The 27,865-nt window shown below is 36.8% G+C and overlaps 1 protein-coding gene across 1 annotated transcript in view; it reads right to left on the minus strand.

Annotated features, from left to right (window-relative positions):
- BMP5 (bone morphogenetic protein 5) overlaps positions 1 to 27,865 on the minus strand; it is a 138,947-nt gene that overhangs the window by 12,693 nt on the left and 98,389 nt on the right. The window contains exon 4 of the mRNA XM_020879742.2: positions 8,178 to 8,372. Within this exon, the coding sequence (XP_020735401.1) occupies positions 8,178 to 8,372 (195 nt within the window). The remainder of the gene's footprint in view (positions 1 to 8,177; positions 8,373 to 27,865) is intronic.

The raw sequence follows: 27,865 nt of genomic DNA on the forward strand, positions 1-27,865 counted from the left end.
GTACGTCAAGGCTGTATATTGTCACCCTGCTGATTTAACTTATATGCAGAGTACATCATGAGAAACGCTGGGCTGGAAGAAGCACAAGCTGGAATCAAGATTGCCGGGAGAAATATCAATAACCTCAGACACGCAGATGACACCACCCTTATGGCAGAAAGTGAAGAGGAACTAAAGAGCTTCTTGATGAAAGTGAAAGAGGAGAGTGAAAAAGCCGACTTAAAGCTCAACATTCAAAAAACCAAGATCATGGTATCCAGTCCCATCACTTCATGGCAAATAAATGGGGAAAAGTGGAAACAGTGACAGATTTTATTTTCTTGGCTCCAAAATCACTGCAGACAGTGACTGCAGCCACGAAATTAAAAGATGCTTGTTCCTTGGAAGAAAGGCTATGACAAACCTAGACAGCATATTAATAATCAGAGACATTACTTTGCCAACAAAAGTTCATATAGTCAAAGCTGTGGTTTTTCCAGTAGTCATGTATGGATGTGAGGATTGGACCACAAAGAAGGCTGAGCATCAAAAAATTGATGCTTTCAAACTGTGCTGGAGAAGACTCTTGAGAGTCCCTTGGAGAGCAAGGAGATCCAACCAGTCAGTCCTAAAGGAAATCAACCCTAAATATTCACTGGAAGGACTGATGCTGGAGATCAAGTCCAATACTTTGGCCACCTGATGCGAAGACCTAACTCATTGGAAAAGACCCTGACGCTGGGAAAGATTGAAGGTGCGAGAAGGGGACAACAGAGGATGAGATTGTTGGACTGTATCACCGAATCAATGGACATGAGTTTGAGCAAATTCCAGGAGACAGTGAAGGACAGGGAAGACTGCTGTGGTGCAGTTCATGGCATCACCAAGTCGGGCACGACTTAGCTACTGGACAATGATGTCAGATATAAACAAAATTAAAGAAATAAAAGATGTTCTTTTTTTCCTGATGAGAACTCTTATGATTCACTCTTCTAACAACATTCATATATAACATACAACAGTGTTAAATATATTTATCATGTTGCATATTACATCCTTAGTATTTATATGATAAATATTTGACTGCCTTCTTCCAGTTCCCCCTTCTCATTTCAATAATACAAATTTAATCTTTGTCTTAGTTTGATTTGTTAAAATTCATTTTGTGTTAGGAAAAAAGTGAAATGAGTGGTTAATAAAACTTCTGAGATCTACATAGGGCTTCAATGGTTTGTCCACTAGTCCCCAAAGAAACTACCAGATAAATGAAGACACGCTAGCTAAGCTGTGAAGAGCAGAAAGGAAAATCAAAAAACTCCACAAACTGGTACAGGATTCTTTTCCCCTTAAGCGCCAGTGTTAGTGTCTTTGAGGAGTGAAATATATTTAAATCTGTAAAGGAGAAGGAAAAAAAGTCCAAAATAGAATTCAAAATTTAAACAATCAACAGCTTAAACAAGCCAAATATAATGAGATGCTGTGTCTCAAAACAAAGGAGGAGACGCCAGCATCTCTTGCTTAATACTCTGAGGGAGGTCACAGACATCAGCCTCCACACTGCAGGATGTTCATTAATTAATAGAAAATGAAAATGTCAGATGAATGAAGGTATGAAGTGGCTATAAAATAGCAGGTGCAGTGCTACTGTAGACTATTCAATAATGTAAATTTTGACATGGCCTTTGGGGTAGAGAAAATCATGATAAATCCCAAACAAATAACACCACTCCCAAAGATGAGGGATTTCAAATGCTACTGCTACCCTAGTTTAATCCCCAAGTCCCACATCCAATGAACTCCTCACCGAACTGGCATATAACCCAGTAGGAATTACAGTTATTTATTTGTGTAGGGATTTGTGTACGAATGTGTGACACAGAACAGACACCACAACATAATAACTGTCTGGTGTGTTTGCTTGACTCTGCTCAGCAATGTGTCTCTGTGGATGATGCAGAGGACGCGCTCACCTTAGAGCTTGTTGACATAAAAACCCACCCACAAACCTGTCTCCAAATGCCTGCAAGATGTCTGTGCATGAAAGTTTCTCAAATGCCTCCAACTCACTATTTTGGCTTCTGACTTCACACTCTTTCCGTTCATTCTACTTGGTTAACAGGATCTAGTGGCTCAAGCCAGAAAATTTAATAAATACAGTTCTTGATTTTCTTTCATTCTCACTCCTACCCTACATTAAATCCATCTACGCTCCCTTTTAAGCGACCAACCTCTAGCCTAGTTAACCTATCAGAAGTTCTTTGCACCCGTGGTTACCTCACACTCCCCCAACATCCTTTTTGGGAACTTGGTCCTAGGATAACCCTTCACCCCTGACTGCTGTTTGCTCTCTGACCCTAAGTCTTTTGCCTTGTTGATGGAATTGCTTTTTCTCTTTTGCCTTTACTCAAAGTACTGATGTTCCCAGTGGAGGATCCATCCTTAATGTTTCTCTCTTACTCCAATTTCTATAGCAGCTTCGAATCTTTTGCTTCATCTAACCATTGGGGCTCAAGGCTCGTCCTACATATTCCACTCCCACGCCCATCTCTGGAGTCCTGCTGACTCCATTCCACATATTTTGGTTCCCACTTCCCCTGTCTCCAATCTATAATCTTCATTGCTTGGAGTGTTAGACTAGATTCCTAATCATATTTTGGCATCCAGTTTCTCCCCTTGGCATCCCATCCTTCTTTCTGATGCCAAATTGAACTTTTAAAAATTCGTATCTGATGGTGACACTCCTTTTTCCAAACGCCTGCATGGAAACACCACAGTTACTGACCATTATGACTTGGTCCCTGCATGATTTTCTAGCTGATATTACACTGCTCTCATACAAGAATACTAGTACAACGCGGCCATCAGACACTGCTGTGTGGTTCTGTAACTGTATATAAGATCTGACACGGCTTCACCTCCACTTCTGAAAAATGTCTGTTTTTTCTCATTGGAGTCGTGCTCTATCCTTACTGCTCCCACACTTCCTTGTACCTATTCTAGTAGAATTGATCTCCTGATAATTACTAGCATAAACGTCTTCGCCACTGTCTAACAGAATGCCTTTTCAGAAGCAAGATTCGGATGCTACCCATCTTGCATGATCAGATAGTTAATGCTGTGTCACGCTGTGGTGCTTATTTAACAATGAATAAATATTTTACAATAAACCACACCCAGACATATCATCTCTAGAATTCTCTCTAGACAGAAACTTGACAATAAGTGATCAGGGGAATGGGTACTGATGCAAAAGTCTGAACTCTTTAAGCACCAGTTTGGAGAAACTGAACCCTAATTTGGTAATAATGATAATGTTTAACCCTGAATGAGTATACACAGTGTTCTCCATTCTTTATACCCATTAACTCATTTAATCCTTGCAACTCATGTAATTTTACTCTATGAGGCAGATAGTATTAACGTTCCCACTTTCCAGATGAAGAAATAGAGAGATGTGACATGCCCTGTCCAAGATTACACAGCTACTAAGAGGTGGACCCAGAGTTACATGACAGAAGAAAAGATAAAGATACAGATGAATGGGGCTTTCCAGGTGGCTCAGTGATAAAGAATCCGCCCATCAAGCAGGAGACAACGGGTTCTATCCCTGGGTCAGGAAGATCCCCCAAAGAAGGAAATGGCAACCCACTCCAATATTCTTGCCTGGGAAATCCCATGGACAGAGGAGCCTGGCAGGCTATAATTTCATAGTGTTGCAAAGTCAGACACAACTGAGCTCGCACGCGCGCGTGCGCACACACACACACACTTAGATGAATAGATAAATAAAAAGATGGATCGAACTAGATCTACGTAACAAAATAACTATCATTTGAGAGGGGATTTTCAAAATTTTGCATATTCAGAGCACAGATAACAGCTTTTGGTGTTAATTACTATAAAAACCATGTGGATTAAAACCATTCTCACTGGTGCAGACTTGTAGGATTTTTACTGCAGCATTGATTTTGAAAGTTCCAATTTAAAAACAGCCAAAATGTCTTTTTAAGAGCGATATAACTAAATAAATTCTGACAAAAGCAGTATTGAATATATTGTAGCAGTATAAAAACATGAAGTCACTAATTTGAAAGATGACTGAAATAAGTTGTTTAAAAAATCCATAAGACCAACTATATGATACCAAGAGTGAACATTAGGTAAGCCATAGACTGTAGTTGATTGTGATGTGTCCATGTAGGTTCATCTTCGGTAAGAAATGCATCACCATGGTGAGTGATGTTGATAGTGGAGGAGGCTATGCATTTGTGGGGTAGGGAGTACATGGGAAATCTGTGTACCTTCCATCTTTCAATCTTGTGAACCTAAAACTGCTCTTAAAAAGGTTCATAAAAATAGGAATCCTCCTGAACTGTTGGGGAGAATGTAAATTGGTGCCAACTATGGAGAATAGTCTGGAAGTTTCTTAAAAAACTAAAAATAGAACTACCATATGATCCAGCAATACCACTTCTGAGCATATATCTGGAGAAAACTATAATTTGAAAAGGCACATGCACGCCAGTGTTCATAGCAGCGCTGTTTACAAAGTCGAGACATGAAAACAATTTAAATGTCCAACCAGAGACGAATGGATAAAAAAGATGTAGTGAACATGTATTGATACAATGGAATATTACTCAGCCATAAAACAGAATGAAATAATGCCATTTGCAGCAACATGAATGGACCTGCAGATTATCATACTAAGTGAAATAAGTAAGACAAAGAGAAATATTATGTGATACACTTATATGTGGAATCCTAAAAAAAACCAGATACAAATTAACTTATGTACAAAACAAAGACAGACTTAGATATAGAAAACAAACTTAAAGCTACCAAAGGGGGTTGGAAGAGGAGAAAGAAATTAGGAGTTTGACATCAGCAGGTATACACCACTGTATATAAGATGGATCAATAACAAGGACCTACTGTACCACACAGAGAGTGATATCCAGTGTCTTATAATGACCTCTAAGAGAAAAGAATCTGAAAAAGAATATATCTCTATATAACACATAATAAAATTATATCCTCCAAAAGTGATGCACATATAGGAGGAAAAACCTTGGAAGTACTTGTATTCTGTTAATAACAGTGTATCAGGATAATTTATCTTAAAAGAAATGATTAAAGGAGAATTTTAGCTTTATTTGTGATTATTTTTATAAAATAAAATTATGTATTAATTATTTAACAATGCACTCTAAACAAATAATTCCAACAGATTATTCTTTCTGGTTTTGATTAAAATGGTTGTCCAAGAGGGATGACTTTACATTGTATCCACTAGGCAAGATATAGCACCTGTCAGAGTTGGGAGTTGCAGGCAGGGCACCGATGGTCGTAATACCAAGCTTGCAATAAGCACCTTTTCAAGCAGTTCTGCAGGAAACGAGAACTAGCTCTGTGCCTTGTGAATACTTTAAATTTTGAATGCTCTACTGTTTTTGCACATTGATATAGTCCTTAAAATAGCATCTTGCTCCTGGTAGGTTCTTTAAAATCTTATCAACTTAGTGCCTCTCCAAACCCAAAGGGTGGTTACCTTAATATTTAGCTATTGCCTACATTTCTTTTCCCCTAAACCCAAGTTCAAAGGAAAATCAATAGTGCCTGCTCATTGTGAAATAAGTAACATCTCTCACAAAGTGTCTGATCAAAGTTCTTGCTAAAAACCTAAAGAGCAGCAAAGACAGAGGGTTTCTGCTGAAAATCCAGAGTCAGTGGTTCTATATATACACAGGTGAAAAAGGAAGCTAGCTCTCCCATACAGTGACCATGCTAATTTCCTGAATGTGTGTTTGTGAAGTTGCTGTTTTGTGTTGGACACTGTTCTAGGTTCTCCCACAGAAGCACCTATAATAAAAGGGCACTGAGAAGTCAGAAGACAGGACTCTGAAAGAAGAAAGGGATGAGGTAAAGACAGCAAGAATGACCTGCGTTCTGCACTGTTGGAGATTTTTAACATTTGAGAATATGCTTTGCAAAAAAAAAAAAAAAAATGCAACCAAGCAAACTTCTAATACAACTCTCCCTTCTCCCCACTGACCTTAGTTATGGCGTCTTCACACAGCGTTTTAATGTAAAAGCCTAGTAGTATTACAGCATTTGCTATTTATATTTGGATAATTTTAAAATTTCACTAGCATTTCAAGTCTCCTAAGTATCAGATTTTATGTTTATATTAAACCCCTGTCTTTTGGGCCAAATCCTATGAGACTTTTTCCTGCCTGTTTGATTACTACCTATTGAAAGGTTAAGTCTCATACACACAAACCAACTACTTTCTTTCTTCTTATTATCAAAATATGAACATGTTCCAAAACCACCTACTACATATTTCACAGAAATGGGTGCCAATGACACACTTTTTAAAAAGAAAATATTGGTCTATATTAGAATAATTTTGTACTGTAAATGGTGTTAGGAAACTGTTGAAAAGTTATGTGATTTCTGCTTCATGTATTTTATTCATCTTTAGGTATAGAAGCACATTTGTTACTTGTGGTCAGGAAGGGAAGATAAATAGAGTTCACCAATAGGGAGAAAGATGATTTCAGTTGCTGGAACACCTCTGCCAGAGTCATTACCAGCTCTAATAATACGCAGGTGACTTTCCCCTTTGACATTTTCTCAAAAATTATTTACTATTCTATTCAAGATTTAACAAATCTTTTTCTTAATGCAATCTGCTACATTAAATTAAAAACATTTCAACCCATTTCAGAACCATTCTATATGAAAAGAAAAATATACAATTTTGACAGGCTAGTATTTACAAGGAAGAAAAGTTCTTAGAAAGTTATTTTTCTCCATCTTTCATATTAAGCAATTAAAAATTTTGCCAAACTAAATATCTTGTGAATATCTTTATAAAATAGCCTTGTAATAAGGCAGTAATATCACATTTACTTTCAAGTGAAAAAGACAGTGAAGCTTATTGATGTAAAATTATTTTAAAGCATGGATTTCTGTGTAGAATGAAATTTACCATAATGCAATTTCACAGAACTCTTCCCTCTGCTTCTGTTGTTAGATACACAAAATAAACTTTCTAACACACTTCTGTGCCTTCATTCTAGGAGGGTTCCAGTGAATTCCACTTAGTATTTTTGCTAAGAGTACCAGGATAAAAAAAAATTCTATATATTTTTATTTCATTTATAATCATTAATGGCAAACACTGTGTGGATGTGTCTTTTTGGAAGAGCAAAACATTCTCATTTGCTGAAATACGGATGCAGAGGTCATATCTATTTTGTTCACCAGTTCATTCATGGTGCCTCACAAGTACACTGCATATGGTGGTCACCAACAGAGAAGAATACACATTTACAATGAACACACACTTTGTCCTAACTAGGGCTGTTCTAGGGCAAGCTTTCTCCTTCAAATAGGGTTATTTTTCATAGATAAGACAATTCCTAGGAATAAAGTAGCCATCATTTTCATCTAAGGACAGCTTATAAAAATTTGTTTGCAACTAGAACTAAACAAGGTACTTATTGGTACAAAGTATAGGAATAAATTGCTTCAGATTTTCTCAGTTAGATGATTTCGGATCAAGTGTATTTTTTATCTACCAATTAATAGATTAAATTGCAAACATAGTGGGATCAACTGTGCATTTACAACATTTTGTTTGATTTCATATGAGCATGTATATGTATACACACACTCAAAGCAAATTATCTACATAACATCCCTCTAAATAATTAATGGAAATATAAATATTATCTCAATTTCCATACAATCTACCCTGCTTCTTTTGTCCAAAAAAATTAAGCTCATGATTCACACATACTGTTTTAAGTACCAAAGTAATGCTTTTATTTTTAATTTACTTGTTACCCATCCATATGTGAGATTCCTGGGAACGGTCAGCCCACAAGTTGTGGAGTTCAATTTGGACTAGCTCTTGTTGATGTAGCCATTTAATAATTTTATTATTGCCAGCTTGATTTGAATTTGAATTGCAGCTTTCAGCAGATTGAGGTAAGTCCCACTTACTTTAAAATGAATTACTGAATGATTCACTGATGAAACATTTGGGGGGATGCGAGAAACATGGCCGGATGATTTACTAGACCAGATGAGGGTACACCAGAGGGTAGATTCACTGTGGCTACTTGATTTGCAACGTACGACCCCGTGACCCCCTGTGCAGAGCCGCAGCTCTGGTTTTATCTCACCTCCGACACTGGACGCTCTGGAGGAGTCCTGAGGAGAGCTGGATTTACTGCGGTTTTGATTTTTTCGCTTGTTGGCTGCTCTCACGGACCGGAGAAGCACCTCGCTTGCCTTGAAGAAGGCCACCATGAATGGCTGTTTTGACTGAGGCCCATGTCGTCCCACGAGGCCGGCCGACTTCACGTTGATGCTGTGACCTGGAGCAGAGGAAGGGGCACTGGGTTTATCAAGAAGAGATGAGGTCACCTGCTGAGGGGTGAGCTCAGAGGGTCTGTGGGAAGAGGTAAAGGTTTGAAGACACTACCAGAACCTTTAACTTGCTGACCAAAGAATCTCATAAATGTGGAAAATGTACTGTCACAGACGGTTATCCGTTCTCGGTTTTCCATTTCGTATCACTCTTTAGCCACACAACACCCCCAGGCCTTCACTGATGGGCTCTTTCTCAGACCTGAAAGTTGGGAACGTTCTAAATGGCTTCACTACCATCAGCCTGGAAATGGCCGTGTTAACCAGTGATTTCAGAAATATTAGCTACAGGCACTTTTGCACTAAATGCCTTGTAATTTTCTTTCGTGTGATTAAAGCTGAATGGCTGGCTGGGGGTTTCTACTTTCCCCTGCTTCTTTGGAGACTTTCCAGGGTTGATAAACCCCTCCTCACTTCGGGCCTAGGCCCAGCAATCTTTACAAAGCTATGATCCACTTAAAGCACTTCAAAGATCCTTCCAGAGGCCCCTGCTGGGCATGGAGCTTTACTCTAAGCAACAGGTCTTTCTCCATGTAAAGGATTTTGAAGCAAACATGAAAATTTCAAAATTTTCTCTGCGCTTGGACACACTTGAATGATGTTTACTGAAAGGATTTCAGAGGATGCAAATCAAGCCTGGAAATGCTCAGAAAGGAGAAATATTCCAGATGAGCTTAGTCTAAAGCAGTCTGTGTCCCAGACCCTTCTGAGTCCACTGTTGTGGTTGTTTATCAGAAAAGGAGTGTGCCCAGGGCCTGTGCTACAGTGGATGAGAAATCAGCTGCCCTACAGACAAGAAATAGATGTTGATAAAGTGCTTCTCCCATTGGGGTAGCAAAAATGATACTCATCACTACAACAGTATCAAATGCATTTGGAGCACTTGCTATGTACACTAGGTATTATTCTTTTCTTTTTAAAATATTTTTATTATGATAAAAGTCACATAATATTAATATAAAATATACTATTTTAGCCATCCTTGCACAGTTCAGCGGCATTAGGTACATTCACACTGTTGTGCAACTCCAACCATCACCCATGTCCCGAATTGTTCACCTTCCCAAACTGAAACCCGTGTCACTATTAAACGCCAGTCCCCATTCCCCTTCCCCATCTCTTTCAACACCCGCAACCACTGGAATCTACCATACTTTCTGACTCTATGGTAGGCATTTTTCTTAGTGGTTTCCATGCATTATTTGATTTGATTTCATAAATACCTTAGGAGTTAGGCATTCGTTACACATTTTACAATTCACTCTTGTTATGATCTTTTCATTTAAAATAAATATCCCAGAAAATTATATATATGTGTATGTGTATATATATGTTTGTGTGTGTGCTCATATGTGTGTTTGTATGTATATATGTGCATATATATAAAGAAAACCATTGACCGATAAAAAATTCAATGAAGATTACCCAGAGAGAATGAAGTATTTAACTTTAAGTTGTACCTTTAGTTGAAAATTACTCAAAGCTCATGCAAAAAACAAATTCTACTCCAGATATGAAAGTTACCAATCTTTTCAGAGTAATATATCATGTGGTTAGAAATACGCACATGATTGGCCTTGCATTGTCCCTGGAGGGATGTGCAAGTTTTCTTAAAATATTTATTCAGTTAAGACTGTGCAGCAGCTTCAGTGCATTATAAGACCTAACCCACCTTGGAAGAAAGAAATCAAGTCCCTGAAATGGCATCAATGGCATTTTAGCAAATAAACTCTTGCTCTTAACACAATTTATTTTGGCAGCATAAACACTTTTGTGTATACTTGTATTGTGCAGGGACCTTCTACCGTCAGAAAACGAGACTGTGTTAAGTGAGGTGGTGCAGCTGTTGCGAGGGACACAGAAGTCCTTCAAATGTGGAGATACTGGTTGAAAAAATGCATGTGTATCAATGCGGACAGCATTCACTGGTATCCTCAACAATCGCTCATTGGGAAAACTTGTTACATTCCTACAAACATGAAAATAGCCGCTCCCTTCCCAAATGCCACTCCACTCCATCCTAGCAGAGAAAGAACTTCAAAATAATCAGAGCAGTAAACCTTAAACAAATAAGCCTATGGGTTTCTCTTTTAAATGCAAACTTACAGTGGCTCCATGCCAGAGTCTATATTTCTTAGAAAAACTCTATCACTGGCATAAATGAAAGAGGCAGTTTGATTTGTGGTCAGAGTAGTTTCCATTCTACTTCCACTGTAACAAATGTATTAATTCAGCTCAGACTTCCTCCTTCTGGCAGCCCTTTCGCTGTAAAAAGAGAAATTAGAAGTTCCAGCCAAATACCATACCTTGAACTGACCCACCTCAATACATAAACACTTTTACAACATGTTTATTCAGGTGTAGCACTTGAAATTGGTTTAAGATGTTTCCAGTGACAGAGAGCACAGCAAAAGAAAAAAAGAAAAACAGAACTGAGAAACTTGACTGTGATGGACTAGAATAACTGGCGATCTGTTCTTTAAATTTTGGATTTTTTTTTTTTCCTGTCCTGGAACACAACATAAAAAGTATTTGTTGAGCTTTGAGTTTGATGCTTTAATGAAGTGTTAATTTAACAGGAATGAAATTTTTTACTTGTATACATGGATAACTGCAGAAATCATTTTTAATAGATGATCTTTCTAATATTGAAATACGTTGCCACACGACACACAAATGGAATACAGTAAAATCAGTTTTCTATTCATTACAACACACTGACCCTTTTCTCATTAAATAAGCACTGAAACCAAAATCCCAAATTTCTTGGGTTTGTAAGAGGGTACCTTTTGTAATTATTTGAAAGACTTTCAATATTTTGATTTTTATCTCTGGAGAAAAAAGATTGCTCTCAAGATTGACACTTTGAAAACTATAAAGGTGTGTGTGTGTGTGTGTGTGTGTGTGTGTGTGTGACAAATATGGGTTTCTTGGTCTTTACAAAGGGGGATATTGTGTGTGAGGCAAAGTCCCCTTCAAACAAACGTGAGCTCCTTTTAAAATAACTTTTGATATTATTAAGTTTCCTCTTGGTTTCCTTTCCACTTCAGCAATGAGGTGACTATTAAGATTCCATAAGTTAATACTTGCTCAGTGGGTCTTGATCTTAAGCTACACCATGGAAGCATTATTTGGCCTTCTCCTTCAGACACATTACACCTCCACTGATGATGTTGACTGAACCTTTTGAATAGGGCTGAACAGTCGCTTTCCTTAGAAGTGCTGAAGAAATCCAGACTATTGCAAGTATTAAAAATAAGGAATCTTTTATAAAATCTATTTAACAATGCTGACTTTTATTATTAAAGATACAGGATGATTTAGATACTGCAAATATATCAGTAAAGAAACCTATTTAAAACATTTTCATTTAGGAAAACCATTATATTCATAGATGTGTATTACAGTGGTTTTATTTCTCAAAGCTGATCCTTATTTCTGACTTCTCATTAAAAAATGTGGGTAGGAAACAACAAGATCCTGCTGTATATTCAATACCCTGTGATAAACCATGATGGAAAAGAATATGAAAAAGAATATATATGTAAATATATGCATTATATACTATATATAAAGAATGTATATGTATATAAAACTGAAAAAATAAAAATATAAAAGAATATAAAGTGGAAATAAAAATGACCTGGGGGAATAAAAAGAGTAATAAAATGGTGATAAGGGACACCAGCTTGGAATCCAAGCTTAATCATTCTAGGATTCAGACAAGTCTAGGCATAGCTAGAAGAACATGGGTAAGCTTAATTCACCAGGCATATATTTGGAAGAGAATAGAAAGACCTAAAGGGAGAGAACTTATCATGAGGAAAAGGTGAACCCCTAGAGTACAGATTCAGAATAATGTCCCAGTGAGTATGAGGAAGCAGGGATTTTGAGTCTGTAACTCAGTCTTTCTTCTGGCCTTGCTCCAATGTTAGCATGATTAATTCCTTAAGAACCAAGGGGACTCATGGAAATCTAAGAGACCTATTTTTACCCAAAGTCCCTGTAAAATCCTGAGAGAGCAAGGGAGCCCTACTCTGGAGTTTGGTTAATGATGTAACACAAGTGATGGCCAAAGATTCTTCCTACATCAGAAAAGTGGTTTCCAAGTAGCTCCACACTGGTACAAGGTGGCAGCCCCAGAGTGTAGGTGGGTTCAAGATGATCTACTGCACCAGCACCAGCTTCAGAGAGCTGCAGCAGTTCAAAGGGGAGCCAAGCAGCAACCTGATGGCTTTGGAAGTTAGATCCAAAACTGTCCCAAAGTGAGGGGCAGGGCAAGTGATGGGAATAAATGGCCCTAGAATAGGAGGACACTTTCTTTATGTCATATCCGTGTCCGGATCTTGTTCACTAGGAAGAGGAAATGGGCAGGGTGAGGGCACGAGAGGGAGAAGAACTTGACTGTTGGGATTTGTTCAAGTTTACATTCACTTGGACTCTTCCACGCAAAATGGGAGAGGACGTAGAAAAGCTTCTCTGAAGGATGTATCAGTGTTCCAGGGATCCCACTGATGGCAACTGGACCCAAAGGAACATGGTGCCCGATTATCCCAGCTTTATGTATCGCAGGATTCTTGGGTTATAAAATAAAAGGGGTGATGGGGACAAATATGGGAGTCCAGAGTTGTCATCTTTCACACTTGAACAAAGAATGCCCGTTAAATCTTTCCATGTGAATTTTTTTAGAACTATTCCTATTTTGGCCATCTTGCTTTCATTTCAAAATTACTGTACAGGTATCAAGGGAAGAGAAAGAATTTGAGAAGTGAATATTGGGACATTTCTCAGTTTTATTAACTGCAAAACGAATAATGATGGGGTTAGGATAGTATCTTCTAAGGAAATAATTATTCTTTTCACACAAGAATCAACAGGAAAATATGTGATTCTGGAGCTTTAACCTACACATTTTGCCATAACTAAAGATAAAGTTTCAAGATTTCCAGATTTGCTCCCCTGATCTGTATGACTTTATTTAAGTCCTGGGTGTCAGAGTATTGTATTCATGTCTGCCTCTGAACACCACCATTTAAAGTTTAGAATCATGGAGAAGGTAGACTGGCAAACCAAGGATCCATCCCCAACTGATTCATTTTGTATTTCAGACCATTTTTTGGGGGGAAATGTGACTTTCGAAATGTTTATTTCTTTAAAAACAGGGTTATTAAAGGAGCCTCTGACATAAAACAGCTCTTTAGAGACATGTTGATGTTATAAGGATAAGTGGTTCCAAATATGAGCATTCTGTTTCCCTCCAGAATACACAATTTGAAAAACATTCATTTGAGGATTTATCAGAGCCCAAACGTTGATATCACTCTAAGATGTTAGCATAAATTCCACTTTTTTTCCCCCTATAAACCCACAGTAATTGAATGCTTAACCCAAAACACCTGTGATGAAACTTGTGCACAAATTACCTATTCTTCATTGCAGAAGAGCTCACGGCACCCTTTGTGGGCTAGTTCACAGAAAACAAATCCCCGCACAGTTTCTCATTCACATACACACGTGCTCTTTGCTTAGTTTCAATCTGTGATTAAATTCGATTTTGGTGCTCTTAAATTATAGTTTCCTGGCTCTAAATTATACTGGAATTGTACCCTTTTTAGAAACAGATGATTTAAAATGTGCAGAATTCTCTACCAGGCATATAGACTAAATCATGTTTATATCAGATTTTAAGGAATGTGGGGGAGATAGAATTTTGTCTACTTAAATTCCATATACATTTTAACTCAGTGAAATCTTAAACTAAGCAAATTGTAATCTAGCTATGAATTTCAACTGTGTTATAACTTGATGAAAAACTTGCACAGTTTCTAGTTTTCTAGTAAAAGCAGAGACCTATTGCCAGATATTTGAAGTATCAAAAATAGAATTTTACATTTGTGCTCAGAATTTTCCTGTTGTGAAGATGGCTTACATTGCCTTGTAATCTCAAACAAAAACAAGGAAAAGCTGGGACTTTAAACTATTTCAGTGATACTGAAAACTCCCAGGAATGTGGTATTGGTAAATTATATATATTCTTGAACTTCAGACTGCAAGGTGGCTAGAATTTTTAGTGATTCTTCTTAGTGATTCTTTGCTTCTATTTAACACTATTTAACAAGCCAGGTGCTTCATGCAATCCCTTTGCTATATGTAAATTTAAAAGAGTAAATTAAAAATAACTACTTCATTTTAAGTATTATATATTAGCAATTATACATATATATTCATTACTAAAAAGTGTCAACAACAAAAGAACGGTCAAATGTAATAACGTGTGCAAATAAGGAAAGAATTCTGTGGCTGATGATAAAGAGGAAAAGATAATATTGGAGGTATGATGTCCACAGAGGACAGCGGGGGACCAACTCCTGAGGAGCCAGCATGAGCTGGGGTTGTTATACAGGCAGACAAGAAATGCAGCTGCAATTCTTGGTAACATTGCCATGGAAGAAATTAATTTTCCTCTAGAATTGGGATCTGTGAAGGATAGAGAAGTTTGAAGGAGAAAAAGATATTTTAAGGAGTTTCAATTCTTGGTGAAAAGTTTGTGGAAGGAATCGTTATCATCTATCATCTGAGAAAATCATGGAGACGAGAAAAGAAATTGGGATGCTTGTTTAGAAATATGGGTATCATGGCTCAAAGCAAGATAGGGGGAAACTCAAACAGCTGAGACCTGTACTTCAAGAGACTTCTGGAGAGGGGCCGGGGCAGAAGGAAGAAAGGCAGAGAAACATAAAGGAGCAGGGCCAGAGGTTTGTGCCTCGTGGGGGAAGCTTTCCAGAATGCGCAAATGTTTTATTGCGCTGAGGGTGGGACTGAGTGATGGAAAAGGATTAGTCTCCTTCCAGGGACATTGTCTGAAACACGGCGGCTCACTGTCTCAGGCGGGACCAGCCTCACAAATGCTTTTTACTGAGGCTCTCTTTTCAGCTAGTGGAAATATGAATCTCAAACTAGGAATTGTAGTTTACCTTCACATAAGCACTTACTTTTTAATAGCTCTTCTCTTTATATATAGAGCCTTTCCCCCGAGGCCCTAAGAGTTTTACAGACATCATCTGTCACACGCCCCCAAAAGCTTGGTTACAGTTGGTCTTACAGGTCTCATTTATTTTAAGAAAGCAGAAACATTCTTTTCACAAAACCATGGGAAGAGTGAATTATTTTTAGTCTCTTTTCCAGTTCTTATGTGACTTTTTAAAATAAGAAATGTGTACACACACATACACTTCTTTCCTTTAAAATCACAGGAGAGTTCAATAAAACTATAATGAAAGCAGGATTTCAGCAGAAATCAACCAAAAAGTTTTTTAAAACTATATATTACTACGTGTTAAGATATCAATGAAGAAAAGCTTTTAGACGTCAAGCTCGTTTGGGCTTGTTTCATAGCACTGAAATTAATTTCAGACGCTGAATTTTATCTGTAGTGGATGAAAGTGGTCTTTGCAATGAACTTAATGCAGTTACTTGGGAAATTTATGAGTCTCTAAAGGAAACATTCTTTTTTACCAGCTTATATGACAGATTATGCAAAAAGAACTTTTATCATATAGAAAAACATAGTTTATTAAATGTTTGACCTTCCCTTTCAATTTGATACATGAACCTATGAAATGATCATAAGCTACTTCTAGAAGCCTTAGAATAGTGCAGGACTACCAAAATGCAAGAGAAATAAATCATTTTGACACTTAATAAAAAGAAAGAGTGAAAGGAATAAAAGATACTTTCCAAAATATACATAGTGAAGGCCTGATACTGAATACCTAATGTATATACCATGATAAATGTCTACTTTTTGTCAAAAAAGAAAAAAATGGAGTTAAGATATTTGGGACTTAGTTTAATCCTTCACATATGATGGTTGGATCACAAACCATTCTTTTGAGTGAAGAAAAGTAGAGTCTTACTTACTTACACATAAGAGACCACGTGAGACCTCGTGATTCCATGGTGGCCCCCAGAGCAAAAGCATCCTACTGAGCTGTCTAGAAAGCAAAATAACTGGTACTTCCCAGGTGTTTACCTATTGGTCAGCCTGAGTCAGAAACACACCTGAATGTTCGTGTTTCTACCATTTTATCACCTCACAGAGAAATCATGTGAGTACCTCCACTCATAAATAGAGCTGATACCCAAAAGTCATAACCAGCAAGCCTTTCAGAGGGGTCAGGGAAACTGGGAATTGAGGAGAGGGGCCGATTCAATCTTTCTGAAGTTAAAAAGGAAGCAGCAGCGGCCATGTTGACACGTGGTAATTTAACAGTTGTTTTACACACAGCATGTTATATATTCTTACCAGTAAAATAATGATTACACTTTTTAAAGGAATAAAATAAAGGTCAGAGAAGGGTCATGTTTTTAAGTCATCCCTGTCCACTCTATTCCTTTCAGTACACACAGCTCCCTTTTGATCAATATTCTTTAGGGCTAATGCCTTCCTCTTGGGTCTCTGCTCCCCACCTTGAGAAGACTGGAGGAAATCCAAACATCTCCTGGGTCTGGCAGTAACATCTACATTGCATCTGTCAAGGATGCTGTGGTAGCTGCTGGTTTTGTGAAGTTTAAGGTGGAGGACAGGGAAGCCTGGCGTGCTGAAGTCCACGTGATCACAAAGAGTCAGATACAACTTAGCAATAAACAACAACGACAACATCAAGAGGGAAGACCACTCAACACTTCTGCCCACAACGACACAGGTGGTCCCCCTACCACTTTCCATTCCCTTCAAACTGAAACTAGACAAATTTGACTACAGAGAAATTATAACCCATGTTCAAGGATTAGCGACTTGCAATTTTCCTATCGAAGCATCTTCCTTCTAATTTCAAGTTTTGAGCCTCACTTACAATAGACACTGTTGACTTAGGTGGGTGGATGCTTTGGTTTGTTATGATTTTCCTTTCTTCCTATGAGTAAGCCAAAGTTTAGCCAAATCGCCAGTGACTGTTGATGCCTTTCATGGACTAATAGCGCTCTCTTCTTCCTCAGCTCAGGAACTCCTTATTGCCAAATTCAGACTTAAACTGAAGAAAGTGGAGAAAACCACTAGACCATTCAAGTATGACCTAAATCAAATCCCTTACAATTATACAATGGAAGTGACAAATAGATTCAAGGGATTAGATCTGAGAGAGTGCCTGAGAACTATGGACCTGTTTGTGACACTGTACAGGAGGCAGTGATCGAGACCATCCCCAAGAAAAAGAAATGCAAAAAGGCAAAAGGGTTGTCTGATGAGGCCTTACAAATAGCTGAGAAAATAAGAAAAGCTAAAGGCAAAGGAGAAAAGGAAAGATATACCCATTTGAATGCAGAGTTCCAAAGAATAGCAAGAAGAGATAAGAAAGCCTTCCTCAGTGATCAATGCAAAGAAATAGAGGAAAACAATAGAATGGGAAAGACTAGAGATCTACTCAATAAAATTAGAGATATCAACAGAACATTTCAGGCAAAGATGAGCACAATAAAGGACAGAAATGATATGGACCTAACAGAAGCAGAAGTTATTAAGGAAAGGTGGCAAGAATACACAGAAGAACCATACAGAAAAGATCTTCATGACCCAGATAACCACGATGGTGTGATCACTCACCTAGAGCCAGATATCCTGCAATGTGAAGTCAAGTGGGCCTTAGGAAGCATTACTACCAACAAAGCTAGTGGAGGTGATGGAATTCCAGTTGAGCTATTTCAAATTGTGAAAGGTGATGCTGTGAAAGTGCTGCCTCAATGCGCCAGCAAATTTGGAAAACTCAGCAGTGGCCACAGGACTGGAAAAGGTCAGTTTTCATTCCAATCCCAAAGAAAGGCAATGCTAAAGAATGTTCAAACTACTGCACAATTGCACTCATCTCACACACTAGCAAAGTAACGCTCAAAATTCTCCAAGCCAGGTTTCAATAGTACATAAGCTGGGAACTTCCAGATGTTCAAGCTGGATTTAGAAATATTGGGATATTTTGGAAATATTGAAGGTGGGAGGAGAAGGGGATGACAGAGGATGAAATGGTTGGATGGCGTCACCAACTCAATGGACATGAGTTTGAGTAAGCTCCAGGAGTTGGTGTTGGCCAGGGAAGCTTGGCGTGCTGCAGTCCATGGGGTCGCAAAGAGTTGGACATGACTGAGTGACTGAACTAACTAACTTCTTCACACTGTGCTCCATACTCAAGATACAAAGCCAGCACTGCCCTTATTCTGCAATATGTCTTTAAGAAACACATTCAACAACGTTCAACTTATAGGGGAAAGAACAATGGAAGAGACAGAGTTAACTTCTGTGCACGATGAGAATAGGAGAATCTCATATTCTTCATGCCCCTCAATGAAATATTACCATGAAAATATTTACCCTTCAGATCATCAGTCAAAGCAGAGTTAGAGCCTAGAGTAGGGAAAATAATAAACAACAAAAACTGGAGTATGTTCCTGACCTTGGCATTTGTTTGGCAAGATGGGTGCTCCACAGTTACTGTTTTGAATTAGGGAAAATCAAAAACAGGAATACAGATGTCGCCAAACACTTTCAATTCCCTTTTCATTAAGGGAAATCTAAAAAATGGTAAAATACCTCTTTCACCAGGTAGTGAAGCAGCACTAACTCCTGTTGGATTTCAAAACTATTTTTCATGTGTGTTTCTGAGTTGTGATGCTAAAATTTGGATAAGTAAATGATGTTTACCAAGTGGCTCTTAATCAAATATAAACATACTATAAATTAAAACAAATAAGTTGATTTAAATTTTGGTTTTAAAACACTGTATACATAGTGGACATAAAACACCACATGCAAGATTTTCAACTTATTACTGAATATATACTATAGTCAAATCTATTTTTAAAGAGAAGCTATTTTCCCTCTACTGATCATTATACAAGACTGAAATAGGCTATTAGAGACCCATTTCAGATACCAACTAAAGAAAAATATAATAACAGAGATAGCAAAATAGATATTTAAAAAGAAACCAGCATCATGAGTTGTTATTTCCAAAAGAACTAAGGGATGTGTAATTTACATTGAAACAATTTTGTTCAAAATATGATGCTTTTCACAAAGCTGTTATGGCTAACCCAATGTAACTCTGCTCATAGGGGGAAAAATTAGAAACCCAAGTTAAGCACATTGACAAATTAAAAATGTGATTCATTGCCAGATACTTTGTCTTTTCAATTTGGGGGCAAAAATTTATCCCAATTTGTTGCTCCCCAAAATACAATTCAGGGAATCCTCTTTAGGGCTGGAATAATAACAGGTTACCATCAGCCTAAATGCTAGGAAGAGAATTGCTGAGATAAGACACAGGACAAATTTCATACTGAAATATTGCAAAATAATTAATAAATTGTGGAAACTGCCTGCTTGACTCACCTCAAGTGAGTTCGTTGCACCATGATTGAAACTACAAACTTGGGTACCAGTTGAGACTTAATAAAGGATGATGGGAGAGGCAGACATGAGGATTCCATGATGGGGAGTCTGGACTAAGGGTAAAAAAAACAGAAGGAGAGGAAATGAGGGGTGGGAAGGAGAATCTAGAAAAATACATTAGTGAGCAACCCAGGGCACAAAGAAAAGGAGATGTCCGTTATCAAAACAAAGAAATGAAATTTGACTAAATTTAATTACATGTTGAAGCTGATCACTGGCAGAAAAAAGTCACATTTTTCTTCTTTTCAGTCTACAAATTATCAAGGTTACAGTAACTGTGTATGGGGCTATAAGTAATATTGAAGTGAAGTAAAGTGAAGAGAAGTCGCTCAGTCATGCCCAGCTCTTTGAGACCCCATGGACTGTAGCCTGTAGCCTATCAGGCTCCTCCATCCGTGGGATTTTCCAGGCAAGAGTGCTGGAGTGGATTGCCATTTCCTTCTCCAGGGGATTTTCCTGACCCAGGGATCGAACCCAGGTCTCCCGCATTGCAGGCAGACGCTTTACCATCTGAGCCACCATATTGAAGTAGATAGATTTAAAAAACAAAAAAAATGGCCAAAACTGCAGTTACCTTTTGTCGGTCAGATCACAGTTAGATTCCAGGCAGAAAATATAAAACCCAAAGGTAATTCCCAGCAATCCAACATAAAGCTCAATTTTGTTCCAAAACAATCATGATTAACACACTGTTTTGTTTGGAAATTATAAAAATGCGTTGTTTTTCAGTTTGGAATTTATATGAAATTCATCTCATTTGTGAGAGTCATAGTATGTAGGATCTGACTTGGAAGACAAATCATTTTTAGATTCATGGGCAAGATTCTTGAGCTTTGTAAGACTGTTTCCTCATGTATAAAATGAGAAAATAGTGAAAATAAAGCAGACATTCCATTTAAAAATCTCACCAAATGGCTGACATCTAGCACCTTCTCAGGAAATGTTAGTTTCCATAAGTTATTAATATTATGTTGATTGACCACCCACAGCAAATACATGGTTTGAATGCTTACTTTATATGAGCTGCAGATGTACCTAGGAAATAAAACCTGAATTGATCATGAAAACTAAAAAAATACAAAATATTAGTTTGGAATTTAAATTAAACATACTGACAAAATCATATTATTAAAAAGCAGTTATTTGTATAGACAGAAAATGTTTTACTAGGTTGAGTGAATTTGAAAATACATAAAGTATAGTTTATAAAAATAGTATATGACTAAGAAGAGAATTAATAAGATGTTAGGTTGAACAAGGCAGAAATTTAACAGTGCTTCAATGTTTCTGTTTAGTTACTCTAGCCATGAAAGGCATATTGATGATTTTGCTCATTTTTATGCAGTGGGAAAAGAGCAAAAATCTAAAGCCAGGAAAGATTTATGTTCTCTGATGTGCTTTAAGACATAACACAAGTTAGAAAATCCATAGGTCACAGCTTACATGGGTTTGGAAAATTAACAAATACTGATCTTAAACCCCAAAGGAAATCTATGTCATATTTATTTTTAGTAGAAATCTAGTCATTTTTACCATAAAGATACAGAAAAAATTCTTCTCAATGGAAACTCTTTTAAATCATTCACATAAATTGACCTAGGCAGTTGTTTTGTTTAGCTATCTTCTAAATCTCTCTTTGGCTTGATTCATACCAAAAAAAGAAAATACATATTGCCATAGATTTATTTATGCTTTAATGTCTTTAAAATTTATAGAAACAGAAGCCATTTTAAAATGTTTTGGAGAAATTTAGGTTTCCGCTGTGGCACTTAAAGAAAAGAAAAAATACAATCCTACTAAATGATGTAATAAGAGCTCTCTAGATTCCTTAATAATTATAGATTTTTTTAACTGTGAGCTTATCTGATCCTTCACATGATTAGCTGGGAATCTGTTTATGCGTAGATATTTCCCCTCTTTGTATACACACACACATTTATCCCAAAGGAAAGTTCATGGGATACCTAACATTTATTTCCCTTTACCTATTTCTCCATCTCTGATTTTATATAATATCTTGAGTTTTGCTTTGAATGGAACTATTTGATATTAGACACCTTAAGGTGGTATATATCTATTCACTGTACCCTCTCTGAACATAATATTTATATGTGTATCACGCTAAAAGTGTAAACATATGCTTATAAATTGAAGTTATCTGAGAAATTATCTCAGGAGATATAATAATCCCTAGGCAAAAGTCAAATAAACAGTGAATTATTCTAGTCACATGAACACACTCCTTCATGAAACTAACAATTCCATAGCCATTAACACCCAGGTCTTGGGGCACTTCTTTATCTAATGCCTTCAACCTGCCCTTTTTCACACAATGATTTAATTTCTGAACTAAGGGAAATTTTAATTTTACTTCTTCATTGCATTTAAGTTTTTGAAGATTCCTTGACTGACCGTAGTGACTCAGATGGTCAGAATCTGCCTGAAATGCAGGAGACCTGGGTTAGATCCCTTGATTGGGATCCCCTGGAGGAGGCCACGGCAACCCACTCCAATATTCTTGCCTGGAGAATCCCATGGACAAAGGAGCCTGATAGGCTGATGGGCTGATGGGGTCGCAGAGTCGGACACGACTGAGCGACTAAGCACACACACATGCATTCCTTGACTGTCTTCCTAATTTATTCTTAAATGTTCATCTCAAAGTCAAGCAAGTATGCTCTAATTATCCTCAACAGTAAACAGTGCATAAAGAACCACTTCATTTATAGTAATATTTACTGAAAACAAATCATAGAACTATATGTTCCTTTTTTCTATTAGAACATTTAGCAAGATATGTGATTCTTACATTTTCTTGGAAGTAGAGACCTCATTTATTTATTTGAAACCAATTGTCATCACCATAAATTCAGCAGCAGGGAACCATATGGTTTTATGAACAAAAATGACTTAATTGCTTTAAAATATCAAGTTCAGATAAGGGAAGAGCTATTACCAAATCTCAAAATGTTTAAGAGATCTTCTGATAAGGGGACATACCTCAACTTTCTGAAGTGAGATGCATAATAATGAGAAACTGTAGTCAAAACAGCAGGACAAAAAGAAAAATATCACATTTAATCTCTGAATTTCTTCTGCTACTTATTAGCACCATGTCAGCTGATATTCAGATGAAGCAGCCATATAGATCATCTGACCCTTAACACAGACAGATAGTCATTGACAACACTGGGGCTTCATTTGGAAAACTTCCCCCTGAAGTAAAAAAGACTGTGTTAGGGAACCCAGGGATAACTCAGCAAACTTATTTAATCAGATACTTGCATTGAAAAGAAACAGATTCCAGTACTTACTAACTTTAAGCAGATATCACATTTAGAACTCCACATCTCTCTCAGACAGACGTGCTCACATTTAATAAAAGGAAAAGAATACCAAAGTGAGTAACTTGCACATTTGGTTAATGTATGGCGACATGAGAATTTTTTTTTTCATTTATTTTTATTAGTTGGAGGCTAATTACTGTACAATATTGTAGTGGTTTTTGTCATGAGAATTTTAGATTCCAAAATAGATTTTTCTAATTAGGAGTATTCTTTCATTGAAAATATATCATGGAATTTTTGAAAAATCTAATTTTTTAAGATAACACATTAAGAAGACTTCACAAATATTGCAATTTTGGAAAAGAAAAATTTATCAGTATGTTAAATTACTCTGCACCTAAGAAGTGACAATAGAAATAGGCAACCCATTCATATTTTTGGAAAAACAAAATGGAATGCCATTTCTTATTAATGTAAGTGTGGCAGCTATCAATTTCCAGGAATGAACCCTAAAATTCCCACAAGTGAAGAGTAGGAGAGCATGGCAAAACCTTGGGTAATAAAAGTTTTAAAAATACGCACTTTCTAATGAGATGGGTGAAACTGGAGCCCATTATACAGAGCGAAGTAAGTCAGAAAGATAAAGACCATTACAGTATACTAACACATATATATGGAATTTAGAAAGATGGTAACGATAACCCTATATGCAAAAAGAGAAAAAGAGACTCAGATGTATAGAACAGACTTGTGGACTCTATGGGAGAACCCGGGGGTGGGATGTTTCAAGAGAACAGCATCGAAACATGTATATCTAGGGTGAAACAGATCACCAGCCCAGGTTGGATGCATGAGACAAGTGCTCGGGCCTGGTGCACTGGGAGGACCCAGAGGGATGGGGCAGAGAGGGAGGTGGGAGGGGGGACCGGAATGGGGAATACATGTAAATCCATGGCTAATTCAATGTATGACAAAAACCACTGCAATGCTGTAAAGTAATTAGCCTCCAACTAATAAAAATAAATGGGAAAAAAAAATAAAATAAAATAAAATTAGAGCAAAAATAGACCTAAGTTATGAAAAAGTATATAATTTCAACAGAGGGATGGAAGCAGCAGCAGCCAACCCTGATGCTAGGAAAGATTGAAGGCAGGAGGAGAAGGGGGCCACAAAAAAAAAAAAAAAAGAAATTAGGTAATAAAATATGCTGTTTCATCAGAAAATTATGCACAAATTAAGCTGCTTCAATATGCGGTTTGCCCATTTAATTACACAGAAGACCGAGGGAGGAACACATCTGGGTCTGTAAATTATGAAATGGGATGAACCACAAATTCATCTTTATTAAAATGATTAAGCATTATCTCACATACAAATCTCCACCAATACTATCCAATAATCTGTTCATTTCTATGCTTTTTGACAATAATCTGCCATCTGCCAAAATGTGATAATCTAGCAGCTAAGTCATGCAAGATAACACGAAATCTATGTAGGTAAGGCAATCCCTCTAATTTAAAAAAAAAAAAAATATGCACTTTCAATTTAATTGCACTAACTCAAGACCTTTTTTATAGTTTGAATAATTATGTTGGTGAAAATACAAGAGGATTAAATTGTTGGCGCTTTTAGAAAAGCTCTGAATTATATATACATAAACGCTGTTCAGTCACCAAGTCGTGTTTGACTCTCTGCGACTCCATGAACTACAGCAAGCCATGTAGTATCCTTCATGAAGTATCCCTGTCCTTCACTATCTTCTGGAGTTTGCTCAAACTCATGTCCATTGAGTCAGTGATGCTATCCAAGCATCTTATCCTCTGTCACTCCCTTCTCCTCTTGCCCTCAATCTTTCCCAGCATCAGGGTCTTTTCCGGTGAATCGGCTCTTCACATCAGGTGGCCAAAGTATTGAAGCTTCAGTGTCAGCATCAGTCCTTCCAATGAATATTCAAGGTTAATATCCTTTAGGATGGACTGGTTGGATCTCCTTGCTGTCCAAGGGACTCTCAAGAGTCTTCTCCAACACCACAGTTCGAAAGCATCAATTCTTTGACACTCAGCCTTCTCTATATGTAATAAAGAAATTTTTGTGTACTAACAAGCAGGAAAAATAGTCTTCCCAGGTGGCACAGGAGAGGGAAGAGACACGGGTTTGATCCCTGGGTCAGGAAGGTCCCCTGGAGAGAGAAACTGTAAACCACTCCAGTGTTCTTGCCTGGGGAATTCCAAGCACAGAGGGGCCTGGCAGGCTGCATGAGCTCTATACGTGGGGTTGCAAAGAGTCAGATCAGACTGAGAACACAGTAAGCAGAAAAAAATTTAAAAAGCCATAACTTTACCCCTTTACAATGTCTGGGAAATACAGCTGCTAACCAATATGGGCTATAACCTGAGAAAGCAACAATTTTAAGAGTTCGTTTCCTTGACTTTCAGAAAGGTCTTCTGTGATGTTTTTCCAATCAATAGAGTATCTTCAGTTTTCTGATTTTCTTAGTGGAAAATATTATTTATGTAGTGGGGATTTTATATAATTTGCTAAAAATCTTAACACATTAGGAGCTCTTGGGCCCAACTCTTGAACAAAGACAATAAATGTGTTTTAATCACGTGTTCTATGACCATTAAAATACGGCTTATAATTCAACTGTCTTTGAAAGAAGCCATATTGATGTGCAAGGTTTGTTAATAGTTTTATGAAGAGTTAATGAAGCCAAATGATAGTAATTTACACTGATGTATTTCTGGGTTGAAATTTTTTTCTTATAGTTATATAGGTCAACCTTTTCCACCTTTAATCAATTATGCTTGTACAATACACATTACCCTATAACAGCAGCTGTTTCCCTTATATGCATTGATGTAACTAGTTATTTCCCAAATAACTATATTATTTTTTCTTAAGAATAAAATGGTTGAATCTTAAAACTATCATATTAAGTATTAATAACTTGATATTTTCTGATGCCTATGAAGACCTAGCCAATATAAGCATTCAATTGATCATGGCACATATCGCTGAATGTTCATTTCTGTTGGCTTCATACCCTAGATCTGAATGTACTTAAAAGCTTCCTACCAATAATCATTATGCTAACCTAAGTTATTAGACATGCACCTAATATACTATGCTTCCAACTCAAGATTTAAGAACATATGTCAATAATCTTGGGGCTTCACTTGTGGCTCAGATAGATGGTAAAGAATCTGCCTGCAATGCGGCCTCTCTCCAGTGGACTATCATTTGTGAATTCATCTGAAACCCTATTAAATCATCTGTAAAATCTGCACAATAAAAGAATTGACCCTAAATTAAGGAGTGTCATGTGGAGTAAGTCTTTGTGTATTTTCTCATCCAATTCAACCCACAGATTTTATTCTTGTCCTACCATGTTTCAGGTACTATTGTCTAATATAATTGTGCACCATTTTGAAAGGTGCTATCATTTTACTCGTTTAGCTAATGCTATGGCTAAAATGTAAAATATCTTCTCAGAGTGAAGATTTTAATCTAGTTTCCCTAATGATTTCTTCCTAGAATTTATACTTTCAGAATGGCACTCTCTACTTTATCTCCTTATTTAAATTAAGTACCAAAACCTTAAAATCTAAGTTACCATAACAAAACCTATAAATTTTTTATAATATATTAAACATTATAATGAATATAATTTGATAGTTTCATATCTCTGAAATTTTTTCCCCTTGATTTGGCTACAAAAGTTACTAAAACTTTGAAATCCCTGACTTAAAATCTGATTTTTACCTTGATACACTTGGAAATTATGCCACAAACTTTGTTCAAAGAAAAATGGATTTTAAAAGAACCTTATACTGTTTCTTGGACATTAAACAATTCTCTGACAGAACAACATTTTGATGACTTGAATACAAATGAATCAGAAACATAAGGATTGAATTTTCCTTGACGTATAAGTGGGTTTGAATAGAAAGGAGAAAGTCATTGGCAAAATTTACCCTGAGTATTGCCAAACCTAAAACGTCTGAAAACATCAGGTTTTTAAAAAGACATTCTAATGGTCCCAAAAATACTATCTTTGTTTTCTATCTTTAAATTATTCTATAAACCCAAATTTGAAAAAAAAAAAGAATTAATTTACTTGGAAGGTTTAAACTATATAAAGCATCAAACAATGGAAAATTATAGTGTTTTCAGAGAAAACTCAAGGCTTAAAAGCTAGAGTAAATTGCTCTCTGGATAATAAATTCTGTGTACATACACATTTGTCTATGTGTTTGCATGTGTGTGTGAGTGTGTGAGTGTTTATATATGTAAAGGATCATAATTACTGTAGAGTTACTAACAATTTTAATAAAGATCTAACAAGGCACATAATTAATGTATCTTTATACATCAGGGAACTGAAAATCTTAAATTTTAAGACAGATCTAAACCTACTCATTTCCTGCTAAAAAAAAGACTGTAACTATTTTACCAAGTTATTGACTACTATGAGAGAGTGTTCAAGGATTCTGAAACTGATTTAGCATAATTGGTAGAACCACTTGTATGGGGTTTCTAAATTTTGCTGTTAAGAAGTAGCAATGTTTCTTTTCCATTTGCTTGCTTGCATGTTTGCTTTATTTAGCTGAAACAGACATATGGAACTCAGAGAATTTTCTATTCTGCCTGAAAAAAATAAATAGAATATCCTTAAACTCTTCTGCCAAATCCATGGCAGTTCATTTATCAA

This window comes from Odocoileus virginianus, chromosome 27 (genome assembly GCF_023699985.2).
Source record: "Odocoileus virginianus isolate 20LAN1187 ecotype Illinois chromosome 27, Ovbor_1.2, whole genome shotgun sequence".
NCBI lineage: Eukaryota > Metazoa > Chordata > Mammalia > Artiodactyla > Cervidae > Odocoileus > Odocoileus virginianus.